A 15,196-nucleotide genomic window follows, 5' to 3' on the forward strand; every position below is an offset into this window, starting at 1 on the left:
CAGGCTACTTCCCTGTGCCTCAGTTTCATTTTCTAACAAGACGATGGCTCTACTTTGCTGGCTTTCTGGGAAAACTCAATGAGATTGTGTGTTGGCAGAGGACTAACCCCTAGTAAGAACTCAACAGATGATAATTATGATTACTCCCAGTCACGAGAGGAGGTCGTCTTTGGCAGGGTTGATATAATCTGATCCATACAGAGAAAATGAGCCCGGGTAAGAGGCAAGAAGACAATAATCAGCCACACAGGTGGGGCGTGTTGAGAGGCGAGAAGTAGCTCAAAACAGTGGGTCAAGAGCTCCACTCTTGCCCAGACAGGACAGGGCACTGGAGAGGAAGGAGCCTGAAGGACGGCCCAGTTCGTGACAGGTGTCTCCCGCACCAGGGGGTGGGATGGGCCCCTCAGCTCCCACTCTGTCCAGAACTGAGTTGTGAAGGCAAACAGTGGGAGAACGCCTTGTTTTTTGTTCAGCTTTATTTACAGTGACAGCCCCTAAGGAACTGTACACAGTGGACTATGGGAGCAATGTGACCCTGGAGTGTCACTTTGACACTGGAGGTCATGTGGAACTCAGAAACTTAAAGGCCAGTTTGCAGAAGATGGAAAACTATACATCCTTGCAGAGTGAAAGAGCCAGCTTGCTGGAAGAGCAGCTGCCCCTGGGGAAGGCCTCCTTCCACATCCCTCGAGTGCAGCTGACGGACGCGGGCCAGTACCGCTGCCTCATCATCTACGGCCTCGCCTGGGACTACAAGTACCTGACTCTGAAAGTCAAAGGTGAGTCGTTTCCAGGGCGGGAATCTGTGGAGGCATCTGCACAAGCAAAAACCAGAAGGATGGTTGCAAAGAGACGGGGCTATCTTAGAGAAAACAGAAGCACCTGCCCAGAAATATTTTCTTAAAATATATCTGAGTATAAGGTAGCTGAGGTGAGGGTACGTCAGGGTAGGAGCTGCAGGAATGATGTGGGTCTAGAGGGAAGGCAGGAAATGGGTCCCTGAAAGCAGGGAGGGTGCCTAAGATAAGCTTTGCCTGCTCACACTTCCCCCAAGGAACAACACTGGCTTGATCATTAAGCTCCTCTTTAAGAGAAACTTACTCCTCTAGTCCAGAGCATTTCGAACGATGGTTTGCTGGCCATTCGTGGAATAAAGCATCGATTTAGTGAGTAGCAACCAGGTGGGTGTCTTTCTTCAAATAAAATGAATAGATCAGAAGGCATCACATAATAGGGCTGAATGTCATTTTGTGAAACTCTTGTTTCAGAGATAAGGGGTGTGTGTGTGTGTGTGTGTGTGTGTGTGCGCACATTGGATTGTGATGTGAAATATTTTTTCTCACTGTGGGACACGGTCCCAAAAGTTTGGAGAACGCTGTTCTAGTCCAAGCTTCACGTATTACAAATGAAGCAGCCGAAGTCCAAGAAGTGAAGGGTGGTGGGCTTGGGGAGCCCAGTCAGGTCCAACGCTGTCCCACTTCCTCTAGACTGAGGGCTCTCCTCACCACAACACAAGCCAAGAACCTAAGTCTGAAGAAATCTTCAAGGTCATGTTTGCTTTGGAAAAGGCCATTTTGAGAAAGCCTTCTAACAAAAGAACAGACTCGGCTCTGTTCCTAGCTTGTGTCTTTCAGCCCACACTGACTGATCTGGGTTTTCTCTGTCCTCTCCAGTCTCACCCAGTAAGCCTCAGAGGATCTGTACTGTCTTCTGGGAAGTCCATAGACTTCGGACCCTAAAGACCATGGAGCTTGGTAGCAATGTTGTGACTTCATGATCTGGGACAAGAAGGATAAAGCGGGAGGATTAGACATGAGGGTAAATGCTTTCACCTGTGATCCTGGGCAGGTTATTTCACCTTTACAATCACAGATTCTTCTTATTTGTAAAAGGATAGCCATAGTAGCATCTACCACAGAGGATTATTTTACAAATTTAAAAAGATACTGAACCTAAGGAAGTGAGCATGGTTCTTGGCATGTGGGGAGTGTCTGGAGAGCTGGTCCAAAGACCTCCTCTGACCTCCGCTTTCAGTAAGTCATGAGGAGAGTCATTAGCCTGGATGTAACTGCCTTCTCTCTTAATTGCATTTCCCGCACCCACAACTGGGATGAACTCCAGAACTTTGAAGTTCGTCTGATCTCAATTAATGGGAGGAAAGCAGGCTCTACATTCTCACGATCCCCTAATGAATTCAGTGTCTGCCCCCCTAGCGCACTGCCTCCGTGTTTGTTAACCTCTGCTTGAATGCTATAATGCATCGTAGGGTCCCTGGGCAACCTGGGGCCAGTCCTTCCACTCCTCTCCAGCTGAGGGCTGCCCCTCCTTCCTGGGATGCCATGCTGCCAGCTTCATCACCTAGAGCAGAGAGGGTCAGCTGCAGACCAGTGTATTCCTTAAATCTTAATTATTTATTCTTTAAATCCTTGTTGCTCTTCGAACGATGGTATATGTGGATCACAGGATTTTCTGAGGGTTCGCAGGGGCCCGGGCAATTTTAGGAAATGAGTTTCTAATTCTTCCTCTTCCCCACGTATTCTTTCCCCAAATTGAGTGTGCCTGAGAATTAGGCTTCCAGGCAAGTCTCTTGGGGTTCCCCTAAAACAGTTCCTCTTTTATCATTGGCTTCTTCCATTTCATAAGAAGTGTACCTCTCACCAATGTGGTGTGTTGCCTCTGGGTGTAGAAAAACTCTTCCTTGCTAAACAAAAGACTAATCGGAAATATTGATACCGTATCAAACTGATGACTAACAAATCCTTCTGCAAAACAGGTGATACCAAATTCTGTTTTCAGCAAAGCTGGAGGAGGGCCTAGTACAGTTAAGAGCTGATGCTAAAAAATGAAGTAGGGGTTGTTGTTGTTGTTGTTGTTGTGTTGTTGTTTTGCCAAATAAATCATAAGGCTATTGAGCATGAAATGATATCTCTATAACAAAACTCCCACACCCACTACTTGTTTATATGAGTAAGTTTCCTTAGTATTTCTTGTCATAAAAATGGAAAAATTGAAATAGAGCTGAGGCTAGTCTTGCCTCATTCCAACAACCATATGCATCCTTGGATACATGAACAAATTGAAAAAGAGAGCCCCACCCGTCCCCTTAAGGGATACATTTCCAGAAAACTTTTTTTTTTTTTTTTCAGTATTCCAAGATTCATTGTTTATGCACCACACCCATGGAGGACATTAGGAGAAGGACAACTCTTATCTTTTAATCATTATCAATATTCATAATATTTTAAATTTTGATTTTAGGTGTTCTGATAATAGAAATTAGATTTCAGTGCAGAAGGAAACTGAATACTTGAAGCCTTGTGATCACAAGCAAAAAAATTAATCTCAATAGCTATACATATTTTGTTGTTGCACAGAAATATAAGGATCCCCAATACAACATGTTGAGATTGGATAGAATCCTGTAGAAAAAAGTGGAATCGGAGCTGAAGGTCATGGAATGAAACAGTATGAAAAAGATAGTTTAAAGCTCTGACCATTACAGGAGAATTTTTTAAAAGATTTTATTTCTTTATTTGAGAGAGGGAGAGAACACACAGGGAGAGAGAGGGAGAAACAGACTCCCTGCTGAGGGAGCCTAATGTGGGACTCAATCCCAGGTCCCTGAGATCATGACCTGAGCTGAAGCAGATGCCTAACCGACTGAGCCTCCCAGGTGCCCCTACAGGAGAATTTATTTTATTTTATTTTTTAAATTTATTTGACAGACAGAGATCACAAGTAGGCAGAGAGGCAGGCAGAGAGAGAGGAGGAAGCAGGCTCCCCGCTGAGCAGAGAGCCCGATGTGGGGCTCGATTCCAGGACGCTGGGATCGAGACCTCAGCCAAAGGCAGAGGCCCCAGCCCACTGAGCCACCCAGGCACCTACAGGAGAATTTGTATATGTATTTTCCCAAGGACAGGGAAGTGTATAAAAGATACCTCCTATGATGTCTAGACAGCATTAGGTACATATCTAAGAGGGAAATCATTGTTTTACTTAAAATATATAATGTTTATAAAATGATAAACATTATATATTTTTCCAATACCCACACTTAGAAAAAATTTTAAGAACCTACCTAATAAATATGTGAGACGGTGCATACTGTGTCACAGCCTTTAAGAGGAATGTAAGCAAAAAACAGGAAAAGTTGAAGACCATCACCTGAGAGTATCCTATCGTGATCAGGGGAGACCCAGTGCCTCAGTTAGGATCTGCTTCAATAAAACAGGACAGGAAGAAGTCTGTACTTTTTCCTTAAAATGCCTGATCTATGGCATAAACTTGAAAACAGGTTTATAGCACCTACTTCGATATCTGGGCAGTAGTTGATATTAAATATAGTGAAAAGAGAACTACTTTTTTAAAAGCACAGGAAAAACAGTATTAGGTAGAAGGGCTGGAGAGTCTAAAAGACCCAGGATCACAGGGACCTGACAGGCAGCTGTAGCGAGGAACCTGTCTGAGGGAGGGTAGGGAGCGTGGCTGCAGAGAAGAGGCCGGAGAGCCCAGGGACTGAGCCCACAAGGATCCCAGACAGACCCCGAAGTCCTGGGAACAGAAAGGCCAAACCAGCCCCCAAAGGCCTAGTAGGAAATGAGGAGGGGGATGGGAGAGCGCCAACCCCCAGAGCGGACTGAGGCTCACAGAAGTCTTTCAAATCCACAAAAAGGCCCAGGCTAGATGGGAGTTCGACTTGAGCGAGCAGAGGAAGGAGGCAACAAGGCTTCCATCTTCTCTCCCCATGGCCTCCACCCGGAGGACGGAGGAAGGGAGGACAAAGGACCTGGAGAGGAAACGGCCCAAGGGAAGCAGGGCAGCCTTGAAAGGGTCTGGACCTAGAGAAAGCATTGGCTTAAAGCACTCACTGATGGGGCTAAGTCTCTCCCTTTCCTCCTTTGGGGAACCAGAAAGGCAATAAGGAAAGCTGGAGTTTGACAATGACCTTCTGAATTCCGCAGTGGGCAAAAGCTCCCGGGGAGTACAAGCTGTGTAACCCGAGGGTCCTCCCCAGTCGTCCGACAGAGGAATTGGGAGCAAGCCTAAAAGATTTCCCTCAGCGATTCCTAGAAACTGCCTACATTCTGTAAGACCAAGGCGTGTGCAACTACATTTTTTCACCTTCATTACCATCCTTACGATGATAGAGCAGATAATGCCGCCTGCTGCTTATCTCTATTTCAGAGATGCCAGAGTGTGGCCAGTCGCGTAGGGATCCTTCAGTCAGAGACGACCAGGGAGACAGAGACCATTCAAACCGGCAGAAATTTCAATTTGAAAACAGAAATTCTTTTACTAGAACAGACAGAGTGACTAATCAGGGAACAGGGAGGCAAATCAGCAATAACGAGAAGCTGCTGCCTGCACTGCACTGGAGGGAGAGGAAGAGCGCAGGGCTAATGGAGCTCAGCGACCCGAGTCACGGAGACACTAGAACCACAGCAGGCCCATCCAGCGGCAGCAGGAGGAAGGAAGAGCTGTGCGGGCTGCTGGAGAGGCTCTTGGAGCATAGGGTATTGGGGGGAAACACCGTAACTTCTCCCTCCTGTTTGCCCTCCAGACTTCCCACTGTGCCTCCTGTGGGCTGTCGGGAGCCTGAGAGACACAGCCTGCAGGAGTCAGCCTTCAGGCAGTGCAGAGCAGAGCAGAACACTTGCAGGATGGATTTGAGGACAGACAGGCCCAGGATCCACACAGCACAAATCTTGTGCGTAAATTGGTAAAATGTGAGATGAATGGTGGTGTAATTGACCACAACTGTAGCAGACTCAGCAGCTGGGAGGTGTTGACTCAAAGCTGACAAAGGGTGATAGATGCTCTTGGGTCAACCAGAAGACAGTCTGCAGGAGCCCACAGAGTTGTTATAGCCAACAAAGCTGTACCTGGATCATTCATTTAATAACATTTATGACTTTAGGCTGCATGAAAACCCCAATGTGGGCCTAAAATGTGCTCAACACATGGAATTAGTCATCCTGTGCTTCATACTGCTTAGGTAAAATCTGGAATATAGATCATGTTACATTGGAAAACAAAGTGAATCCAAAGACTGGTATGTGGAACTGGGTCTAAAAACTGTCCTGTGAGATATGTTTGAAGAAAGTAGGCATGTTTTACCCAGAAGGGAAAGACTATATGGAATCTTGCCACTTACCTTCAAATACCCAAAGGATCATATTCAGCAGCTAATGATCATTGCTAATATTAATTGAATTTTTACTATGCTCTAGGCACTAGCTCATTCAATCACCCTAACACCTCTGTTAAGGATAGTTATTATCATACCTGGTTATAAAGGAGAAACTTGAGGGCTTTAAAGGTCACATAACCAGCCATTGGCTCAAGCCTAATCTAACCACGTTCTTAACTACTATGTAGCTCATACATTGACTTAGTAAACCAGACAGTTATCAAGGGGTTGAAGCTGCCAAGAGGCAAAGTTTGACTTGGGAGAAGAATGATCTTTCCAGTGAAAGTTTAACTTTCTTATTGTCCAATCATGGTAATGGCTGCTCCTAGCAAGAGGAGTTTCCATTTATAGATGCATTTAGCTAAAAGTTAGTTATCTAGCAGCTAACTGATATCAGAAAAGATAATCTTTTTTAAAAAAGGAAAAAAAAAGAAAAGATAATCTTTATTTTATTTATTGTTTTTTAATTATTTGTTTGTTTATTCCTTTTATCTGTATTAAAGATAAAAAGGGACATTTCATCAGGATAAAGAAGTCAATATGAGAGGGAGATGTAACAGTCCTCAATGTGTCTATGTCTAACAACATAACTTCAGAACATATAACACACACAAAAATTCTCTAAAAGCAGAAGTAGATCCATAATCTTTTGGAGATTTCAACTCCTCTCTATTACAACAGGTGAAGTAAACAAAAAAGAAAATAGAAGAATTGTGTAAACATAGGCATCTTGGCCTATTGACACGTGTGAAACTTATACCCAACAAGAGCCGAGTAGGAAGTTGGACTCGTTTGAATTGTAAGATCACTTTTAGCTCTGAAATTCTAAAATTTACTCATCTTTTCCTAAGAATAGCCCCCTTGATGCAGCTTCCCCATTGTGTGTGGCTGATAGTGATGCCTTTCCCCCACTTCCCGAACTGCACAAGGCTGTGGAGGCGTCTTTAATATTGTATGCATGCCGGTTGTGAGTGCCCATCCCTTTTCCCAACCTTGCTGGTTCTTCTAGTTGAACATCTCTCTCATCTTCTCCATCATTTGTATATCCCAGGTTACAGACTCAGCCTCCCTTCTGATTCTTGACCCTCCTACCGATGAAATCACCTCTCAACATGGCCCCCAAGAGCAGCTTCTTGTTCTGAGCTCCCCTGCAGGAATGGGCCAGACCTTCATATGCAACACATTGCATCCATTTGTTCTCCTCCATCCCTCCCCCAAAGACCCCAGCGCTTACAGAAATCACCTGCACTGTAATAGGATAAATGATCGTAAGAGGACATCAAGCCAAGTGGAAATAGTATAGATAAATAAAATGAAAGATAAGCGAGTCCTCAAAATTCATGCTTCAGATACTGTTAAATTGCCAGAGGTAGATAAAAATTGGCTTAAAGGAGACTGGTAAGTCTAACCAGTTCAAGTTCTCAGTAGGCTGCTTCAAACCTGATTCTCCTCATGTTCTACTAGTCCCGTGTGCCCCTAAGTCCCCGCCCTTCCTGTGTCTGTTGCTCCATCCCCAAACATTTTGCTATTACATAGACAATCATCCTCTTATGATGATTCAGAATAATGTAGCCATGAAGGGCATGGGTTCAAGTCCCCCACCCCACCCCAGATTCCAGCTGTTTCCCTGTTTATAAAATAGGACAATGAATTTTACCTAACTCCTCGGGTCCTTACAGTTTAAATGAGGTAATGTATGTTAAAGAGATAGAATCAGATTTCAGAGCCACTCACCTCTGTTCCTCTCTAAGCTATACATACAAGAATCAATAACCAAATGGGAAATGAACTCCATTTTTTAAATTCATAACCGGATGAGCACATGATTTTCTCTTTCCCCTCTCCCAACTTCAGGGCTTCTTTGGTGGTCTACACTGGAGAACAAAGTGAATCCAAATACTCTTTTTTCTTGCACCCTCATCTTAGCTTAGAGTTCAGGTTTGCAGAAGACCCTGAAGTTACTCATTTATCCAGCATCATGGGTGAGAAAGTTCACCTCACCCACCCAGTTACAAGCAGAAGGTGGAAAACCATGAGTAGGGAAGATACCAGGGGTTTTTGAGATAGGCCAGCCAGTGCGCCCAGCTGAGTAGCTTTCCCACATGGAGGCAAGAACTTACGAGAGGGCTGCGGGGGACGCCTGGGTGGCTCAGTTGGTTAAGCAGCTGGTCAGGTCATGATCCCAGCGTCCTGGGATCGAGTCCCACATTGGGCTCCTTGCTCAGCAGAGAGCCTGCTTCTCCCTCTATCTCTGCCTGCCATTCTGTCTGCCTGTGCTCGCTCTCTTCCCCTCTCTCTCTCTGATAAATAAATTAAAAAAAAAAAAAAGTAAAAAAAAAAAAAAAAGAGAGAGAGGGCTGCGGGTTGTGAACTGCGCTTCAAGACTCAGTCACCCAGTCCAGAGAACTGTGACCCACTGAGCATCTTTGACCATAACTAATCAAGTTAGCAACTCCTAACACAGGGACACAAAGGGGCAAAAATTGTGAAGAGGGGCCTGAACATTCCTTTCCCCTCTGCAGGATGTAAAATCACAGGGCACAAAGTTGAGCACCTAGAAAACCCTTAGTACCTCACTGTTAACGTGATTTTAATTTAAAATCACTTTTCACAAAGGGTGTGCTCATTTCTACTCCTCCCAACAATTTAAGAAAAAAAATAGTTTTGTCACCCTTGTGCCATATATGCGATAAAAATTTGCATCAAAATTCTGTTTCTTAAATATTTCCTACCTAATGAAAGCTAGTATGCATTTCTTCTTCCCTTCACTGAAAAATCAACAGGTTACTTCCCGTATTCCTTGGTATTTGCATGTGTTATTAATATTTGTTTTAGGCTATCATCTGAAATAATTGGACAATTTGTCCCTGTGCCTTCAATGTCACTTCAATGTCACTTGTATTCATTTTAGATCTGTTTCCTAGAGGGCAGGGAGCAATGTTTGATTAATTCACTCAGCATGTACCACAAGTGTGTGCGGCTCACTGTGTGTGTGTGTGTGTGTGTGTGTGTGTGTGTGTGTGTGTTTTGGACAGGAGAAGCAAGTAACAGATATAGTCCATTCTTGACTACTTATAGACAGACTCTAGGTCTTTGTTTTTTCTCCTCCTAATCTCACAGAGAAGAAAGGAAAGAGGGAAGTGGGAAGAGAATTTTCTCCTGTAGAAGCAGCAACAAATAAACCAAGAATATGGGGGTGATCAAGGGATTTTATTTATCCCCTCTCTTTTCTCCAGTCCTCAGCCGTGAGATAATTTGGAATAATACAGGAAGCCACAGAGTGTGGTGGGATAAAGTACTGTTGAGATGTGCAATCAGACTTCCGGTGTGCAAGCATCGACTCTCCCAGTTATTAGCCCCGTGACTCTGGGAAAAATACTCAATCTCACTTCAGTTACTTCCAACAAAAATTGGGACTATCAACGATGCCATTTTTGTTATAAGAATTATATCATTCAGTGTAAATGGGGTGCTATTTGAGGCAAAGAAATGTGTAAAATAAGTATCGATACTTAGTATCGATAATGATAATTTTATTCATTTCGCATGTTACCAAGTCCAAAGCCGTCTCGGAACCAGAAAAGAAAGATTATTTCTTTTTCTTCTTTTATTATCCAGCTTCCTACAAGGAAATAAACACCTATTTACTTAGGATCCCGGGGGTAGATGAGGTAGAGCTCACCTGCCAGGCCGAAGGTTATCCGTTGGCAGAAGTATACTGGGAAAACGTCAGCGTTCCTGCCAACACCAGCCACATCAAGACCGCTGATGGCCTCTACCAGGTCACCAGCATTCTGCGCCTCAAGCTGCACCCCGGCAGGAACGTCAGCTGTGTGTTCTGGAACGCTAACATGGACGAACGTACCTCAGCCGTCATTGAATATGGTGAGAGTGATAAGAGTGGCTCCCCCCTTCCTAACTCCCTCGGTCAGGGCTTAGGCAGGAAAGAGATGGCACACTCAGAATGAGTCATTTGAGGACAGAGGGATGAAAGACCTATGTATGAAGGTGTGGCAGGATTTAGAGAAGCTAGTAAGCATATTGCAGGACCCTGGGGCCTCCCCAGTCAGAGAAGCAGTTACCACTGTTGGAGGGATTGATTATCAGAGAAGCAGTTACCACTGTTGGAGGGATTACTGAATCCTGGGAAAGGGAGCTGCAGGGAAAGTGCCCCTTGACCGGAGCAGTGGCCTCCAGTAGAGGGACTCCGCCACCTGTAACAACTCTGCATGGTGGAAGCTGGGCAAATGAACTCCCCAGCCGCCCATCTCCTGCTGGCGCCTCCCATTGGCTGAAGCCACTAGAAGTCAGAAAACAAGGGAGTCCACTGATGTGTTCCATAAAGGTCAACCTCTCAGAGCTCAGAGCACAGTGTGGCAGTGTAGAGAATGGATCTGAAGAGGAAACAGAAAATATCCAGCACAAAAGCTAGTCTCTGTGACTCAGGCACAGTGCAAGGAATCAGCAGGATAGATATTACTTTGCTGGCTTTGCTGATAATCAAGTGGTTATGGGGTTTCCAAGGAAAACTGGTCTTTTGTAAAATCAGAGCCTTTGCTGAGTATGCTGAGTCCCACCCTTTAGATCTTCAGACACCAGGACAATTTCAAACGATTTGGGGAGTCAGGCTATTGTTTATTTGCTGAATAAGACCATTTATTTGCTGGGTAAGAGCAACTTATATCTAGTACCAAATTTCTTTCACTTTATCACCAAGCACGTCATAATTTTCCTAGTGCTCCTATAACAAATTACTGCAAACTTCATGGGCGTAAGACAACATTAATTAACTTACGCTTCTGAGAATCAGAAACCCAAAAGGGGCTGTGCTGGGTTCAAACCAAGGTGTTGATAGGGTGACAGAGCCTCTAAGGGAGAGTTCCTTTTCTCATCTTTCCCAGTTTCTAGAGATCACCTGCCTTCCTTAGCTCATGGTTCCTTCCTCCCCCTGCAGAGCCAAAAGCTACATCCCTGAGACCTCTGCTTCTGTGTCCTCCTCACATCTGTCTTTAATTCTCCTGCCTTGCTCTTCCACCTTATAAAAACCCTTCTAATTTCATTGGATGCCTTCCCGCAACCCAATAATTCAGGTTAACTTTCCCATTTCAGGGTCCTGAATATAATCACATCTGCAAAATCCCTTTTCCCATGTGGGATAACATGTTCACAGGTTTCAGGGATTCAAACATGGACCTCTTTGAGGGGACTCAGTATTCTCCTACCATACCAGCAAAGGACATAATCTCCGAATAAAGGACAGTCCCTAGCACTACTTAATATGACTTTATAGAAAATACACTGTGTTGTCATTGTATTTCACCTTTTGCCCTTCATGTTAGTTAGGCAAAACAGAGCGTGCGATAGGAGCTTGTGTAGCATCTAAGTATTTGGGTGGCGACCTCAGGGAGCAAAAAAGAGAGGTTGGGGAGATTCAGACAGAGCAGAAGGAAAACTAAACATAAGAGTACATTATCAAAGTTGTTGCTGTTGGGAAAACAGAGCCCAGATACCCAAGGACCACCTGAGAAGTGTTCAGATGGCCTCCTCAGATGCTCACTCAGAGCACATCAAGTGGAGGTCATCTGCTCTCACCCCTGCAGATTGACAGTGGTGTCCAGGATTGCACAGTCCATTCCCCCATGAGCTATGCATGCATGTGTGCTGAGTGAGCGCCCCACCCCTGCATCTGCACTGAAAGAAAAGTAGCCATTTGAGGTGATTGAAATCCATTTAGACTTCTGCTGAGCCATGGCTGAAGTTAGAGGTGAAGTGAGAGGCAGTGGGGTAGGACTACAGCGGTCTGTCCCTTGCATGCTCAAGTTCACCTATGACCCTACATTAAGTCTGCTGTGACTAAGCCTTCAGGCTGGGAGGCAGCCATGATCTCTTCAAAAGATTTCATATGCAAGAATTCAGAGAACAGATTATAGTTCCTGCTGCTACAGTTGATCCCAACTGGTCATTGAGATCTCTCTCATCCACCGGACAGTCTAGGTTTCCCTCACTCAGCACTTCAGATGGCACAGTCTGCTTCTCTTGGGGTAGGAAGAGGACCGGAGACTCTGAGTTTCAGGCCTGAGAGAACTGAGCCTTTAGTTGCCTTGCCCTGAACAGTGGTCGCAATTACCTTTTCATTGTTACTATCGAGCATGCAGGTCACAAAAATCAGAGACTCACGTGGTGAGGAAGGGGAGCTGATGAGCCCAGGAGCCATGTCAGGGGGTGGTTGCATGGCTACAACTCTGGCAAGGATGGGTGAAAGATCTCTAGCTGTACAAAGGTCTCCTTATCTCTTCACCAGCTGCATGTATGAGTGATCTCCCAGAAGATCCTGAGCAGATGTAGACCCACAAGCTGTTGAGTCTGCGGTCAGCTATGCTGGCTTCCATGGAAAGAAGGGCCACCCTACTTCATCTGTAACTTTTCACTAGTTCAAGGTTTCCAAAGGAATGGTCAGTGTGCCCTTTCACTTCTCCACCACAAAGAAAAAAATACTGATGTAATCAGTGACGCAAAGGCTAGATTCTAGTTATTTCTAAATTCATCTTACCCAGGCCCCTATTTCCCTGACCCTTCTGGAAAACCACATTCCATCCAAAGTATTAGCTTGCACTTAACTAGGCAAGAGATTCCACACAGCAAAGGACAGTTAAGCTATTCCAAGAAAAATAAATCCCCCTGTGATTGTTAGCATTTAAATGCCTCTAAAGTTCTAGTATGAATTAGTTACAGCTCAGTTTTCATAAGGCGACAAGTCTGGGGATCGTCACTGTGATAAAAAGAGATAGAAAATTTTGAAAGACCAACTTGCCTAGTTTACCATTTTTACTTGAAGTTGACCCTAAAAATGAGGCTTTTCTTATGACTTCATTTCTACCAAGATACTTAGAGTTATATCCATGCTTCTACCCACTGACATTGTTCCTGGGTTCTAGTCAGCTCCCCTTCCTCACCATGTGCTCTCTGAACTTGTTTGCACATCTCCCACTTTCGTGATTTCTTTGCTCAGGCAGTTTCTCTCCACATAAAATATAATCACCCTCTTCACCAACTTGAAGCCCTCTCTCCAGAGCAGCTTAGATAACTCCGGCACACAAGAGGTTTTTACCGTATCTCTCCTCCTAAAACTGATTACATGTACCATGACTTTGTTTGCCTGTGACTATATATGTCTTTTATTGTTCATTGCTATTTTACTTTCCATGTATTTTAATTGTTCACATGGGTCTTCTTTATACCCAGATGAAAGCAAAAACAGAGCAGTCTCCCTATTCTAAGTATTCAATAAATGACAGATTAGTGGGTTGGAAGATGAGCCTTAATAATCCCAGTCCCATTATCCCAGCTTCCAGACTGTGTGGGCTGCCAGATCTCAGCAGTCAAATGATCTCCTCGTTTGTGGTCCAAATACCAGCAACAAATGACCAAAGTCATACATCCTCCCACGGTTCCTCACATCTAATTCTCAAAGGGATTTTTAAGTTGCCTTATGACTGTCCCCTTTCTACTCATTCTCATCAGTTGTGCTGCTCATTGCTGACTTCTGTGACCTACCACATACTTCTTCAGAAGTCAATGAGAGTGTGGTGATGGGAGGTGCTCCAGTGGCTCTAGGATATGACTGAACATCTTAATTTTTAACCAGAAATTTAAGGTCAATGAAACCATTTTCTTTTTGAAACAGGGGTTCTTCTGCTTGGCCAGTTGTTGCATTTTCATGAGGACATGTAACGAAATTGGAGACTGGAAATGACTCTAACAACATTCTTGTGGGGTGGGAAGTGAAGCCTTCCCAAGAGACCTGGAGGGGACTCTCTGACAGTCTTCAAGAGTCTTTAAATCCTCTTTCTGCTGCTGTTAGCTTTGAGAACATGAACATATAACCGAGACATCCTAGAACTTGGTCTCACATTTGTAGAATAAGGGTGAATAATGATAGATGCCTTAGAGCATGATTGTGGGGATTGAATGAAACATGCTTGCAAAGTCCTCAGCGCTCAATGTGGAAATGGGGAAAAAGATAGTGTCTCTAACAAGAGTGCATGGGATTGTGGCAAGGATAAAACATAGTTCTCCATTGCATCATCATATCATTGTTAAGTAACATGTAATTATTGTAAAATAATCTATAAGAATATATATTAGGGTATAGACTAGGCTTCCATAACAGAGAGACCTCAAAATAGGACTCCAACAAGACAGGAACATATTTCTCTCCTGTGTAATATTTAAAGACAGAAGGTGAGTCAGAGCAGGGAAGTATCTACATTCTGTTCCTTCTGGGTTCTTTCCATCTTATTGCTCCCCCATTCTGTAGAATATTGTCTCTTTGGAACTGTCAAAGCTGGATGACTACCACATCCATGTTTCCAAAAGGGAGAAGAATGGTGGAAGACGTATCCATTATCTGAAGGCCAAGACTCAGAAGACCCATGACCTGAACTGAGCTTTCATGGTTGGTCATGCCTAACTGCAGGGGAAGCTCCAAAATATAGTCTTGAGGAGCCGTGTGTCCAGCTAATGCCCTAATAGGGAAGACAGAGTGGATTTAAGGGATAAACATCAGTCTGCCACAAGATAACTAAGGACAGGAAGAATTGGGCCAGGCAGACTAAGTAGACAGATGATTAATTTATCACTCCAAATCCTTATCGACATCTTTCATGTAAATGGTATTTGGGTCTATAGGGGATTCAGAGGTGACTCAGGTGAAGTCTTTGCACTCCAAATCCTTACAGGTTGAGCACACCGATGTTCATTGTTAGAAAGTCTTCAGGGATGGATAGAGCTTATGTATGTGGAAGGGGCTTTGAAGGAACCTGCAAAGGACACAGGTTTGCAGGGTGGTGCTGTGGCAGGGATTTCTCCTGCTGTGAGGACTCTGAAGGTCCCAGGGCTCCTTGACTCATGTAGCCACTGCAGTGGTTCTTAGTAAGCATTTCCTAAAAAGTAAAGAAGCAGTTGTAGTCAGTGTGGGTTATCCAACGTGTAGATGAGCAGAGCTTC

The 15,196-nt window shown here is 44.4% G+C and overlaps 1 protein-coding gene across 5 annotated transcripts in view; it reads left to right on the plus strand.

Annotated features, from left to right (window-relative positions):
• PDCD1LG2 (programmed cell death 1 ligand 2) overlaps positions 1-15,196 on the plus strand; it is a 56,813-nt gene that overhangs the window by 21,816 nt on the left and 19,801 nt on the right. For all 5 annotated transcript variants that reach the window (XR_009346632.1, XR_009346633.1, XM_059143366.1 and 2 more), the window contains exons 3-4: positions 474-779; positions 9,809-10,075. Coding sequence is in view for 3 of the 5 variants with exons in the window: in XM_059143366.1 (XP_058999349.1) it covers positions 474-779; positions 9,809-10,075 (573 nt within the window). In the remaining 2 variants the exon portion in view is untranslated. The remainder of the gene's footprint in view (positions 1-473; positions 780-9,808; positions 10,076-15,196) is intronic.

Source organism: Mustela lutreola, chromosome 12 (assembly GCF_030435805.1).
Source record: "Mustela lutreola isolate mMusLut2 chromosome 12, mMusLut2.pri, whole genome shotgun sequence".
Taxonomy (NCBI): domain Eukaryota; kingdom Metazoa; phylum Chordata; class Mammalia; order Carnivora; family Mustelidae; genus Mustela; species Mustela lutreola.